This window comes from Benincasa hispida, chromosome 12, assembly GCF_009727055.1.
Source record: "Benincasa hispida cultivar B227 chromosome 12, ASM972705v1, whole genome shotgun sequence".
NCBI classification, from domain to species: domain Eukaryota; kingdom Viridiplantae; phylum Streptophyta; class Magnoliopsida; order Cucurbitales; family Cucurbitaceae; genus Benincasa; species Benincasa hispida.
This window is the reverse complement of record NC_052360.1, coordinates 57093627-57095244: the sequence shown is the minus strand read 5'-3', so window position 1 is coordinate 57095244 and position 1618 is coordinate 57093627. Positions and strand designations below refer to the sequence as shown.

General features: G+C 42.0%; 1 protein-coding gene across 1 annotated transcript in view; it reads right to left on the bottom strand.

Annotated features, from left to right (window-relative positions):
* Positions 1 to 265: 265 nt before the first annotated feature.
* The window catches only part of LOC120067032 (ribulose bisphosphate carboxylase large chain-like), a 2041-nt gene continuing 688 nt past the window's right edge, over positions 266 to 1618 (bottom strand). The window contains 5 exon segments of the mRNA XM_039018406.1: positions 266 to 921; positions 923 to 1302; positions 1305 to 1359; positions 1361 to 1511; positions 1514 to 1618. The exon segment at positions 1514 to 1618 is cut by the window's right edge and continues 181 nt beyond it. Of these exon segments, the coding sequence (XP_038874334.1) occupies positions 798 to 921; positions 923 to 1302; positions 1305 to 1359; positions 1361 to 1511; positions 1514 to 1618 (815 nt within the window). The 3' untranslated portion in view covers positions 266 to 797.

Sequence of the window (1618 nt, the reverse complement as noted above, 5' to 3'; positions counted from 1 at the left end):
GAAAACAGAACATCTTCTTCTTTTACCAGTTACCCGCTTTTGTCAAAAAAGTCCTAAGACCGGTATGCAGCATCTAGAGAGTAAGCGGAGTAAGAGGAGCCTAAGAGTTTGTTACCAATAGCAATATCAGTTTTAAAGAAAAAGTTTCTACAACAACTCACTCTATCATTCTGCCTTAGGTCAAGGCTCCATTTCTCTGGAAATGGAATTCACTTATTCTCGGGTAAAACAATGTACGACTTCTAGCTTCAAAAAGTTCTATAACATCTCTTCACATATAAAGGATGATGATGAGGCCTGGAATTCTGTTCACTGCTTGAGTTGTGATTGAGAGAGTTCCTTATAAAATGAAGACCACAGGGCGAGTTTCACTTTCACATCATGATCGAAAAGGCAAGTAAGAAAAAAGATTAGGTCTTATTCGTGGTGGAGTGCTTCGAAAATCCATGCATGGGGTTATGTTACGAATGAAGAGAGGGCTACTAGAACAGGAAACCCGGGATGATGTAAACCATGTACGTTCGGATTACAATAGGTAAAGAGGGTAAGAGATAGCTTGACTTCACTCTTTCCGATGGTCTTCCGTGGAGGATGTTGGTTGGCCCATTTCGGTTGATAACTCTTCTCGTACAGCTTTCTATGGAGAGCTTAGTTTCCAATCCTTCGTGAAGAGATCGACAAGGGATGTCCACTTCTAATGATTGGTGTTCTGAGACGATTCCGGCAATTACCCCGCCCTAAGTGAGTAAGGCAACTTCTACATGCTTTTTTTCTCTCGTAGAAGACCTAATGTTAAGCTATGTGGGTAGCATGCACACCCAAGGGTGCCCCAAAGTTCCTCCGCCGAATTGTAGTACAGAATCATCTCCAAAAATCTCGTTAGAGCAGGGCATATGCCAAACGTGATACCACCGGAAGCCACTGCAGAACACCTGGTAAAGAGACCCAATCTTGAGTGAAATAAATACCGCGGCTTCGGTCTTTTTCAATAAAATCATCACGTAGTAAATCAACAAAGCTAAAGTGATGTCTCTTTCCCCTTCGACGTTTACCTACTACGGTACCAGCGTGAATATGGTCTCCACCAGACATACGTAACGCTTTAGCTAGTACACGGAAGTGCATACCATGATTCTTCTGTCTATCAATAACGGCATGCATTGCACGGTGAATGTGAAGAAGTAGACCATTATCTCGGCAATAATGAGCCAAGCTAGTATTTGCAGTGAATCCACCTGTTAAGTAGTCATGCATTACGATAGGAACTCCCAATTCTCTGGCAAATACAGCCCTTTTCATCTCATCATTTCTTCGCATGTACCTGCAGTAGCATTCAAGTAATGTCCCTTGATTTCACCTTTCAGCCTGTGATTTATAAAAGGCTTTCGCACAAAATAGGAAACGGTCTCTCCAACGCATAAATGGTTGGGAATTCACGTTTTCATCATCTTTGGTAAAATCAAGTCCACCGCGTAGACATTCATAAACTGCTCTACCATAATTCTTAGCGATAATCCCAATTTTGGTTTAATAGTACATCCCAATAGAGGGCGACCATACTTGTTCAATTTATCTCTTTCAACCTGGATACCATGAGGCGGGCCGTGGAAAGTTTTAA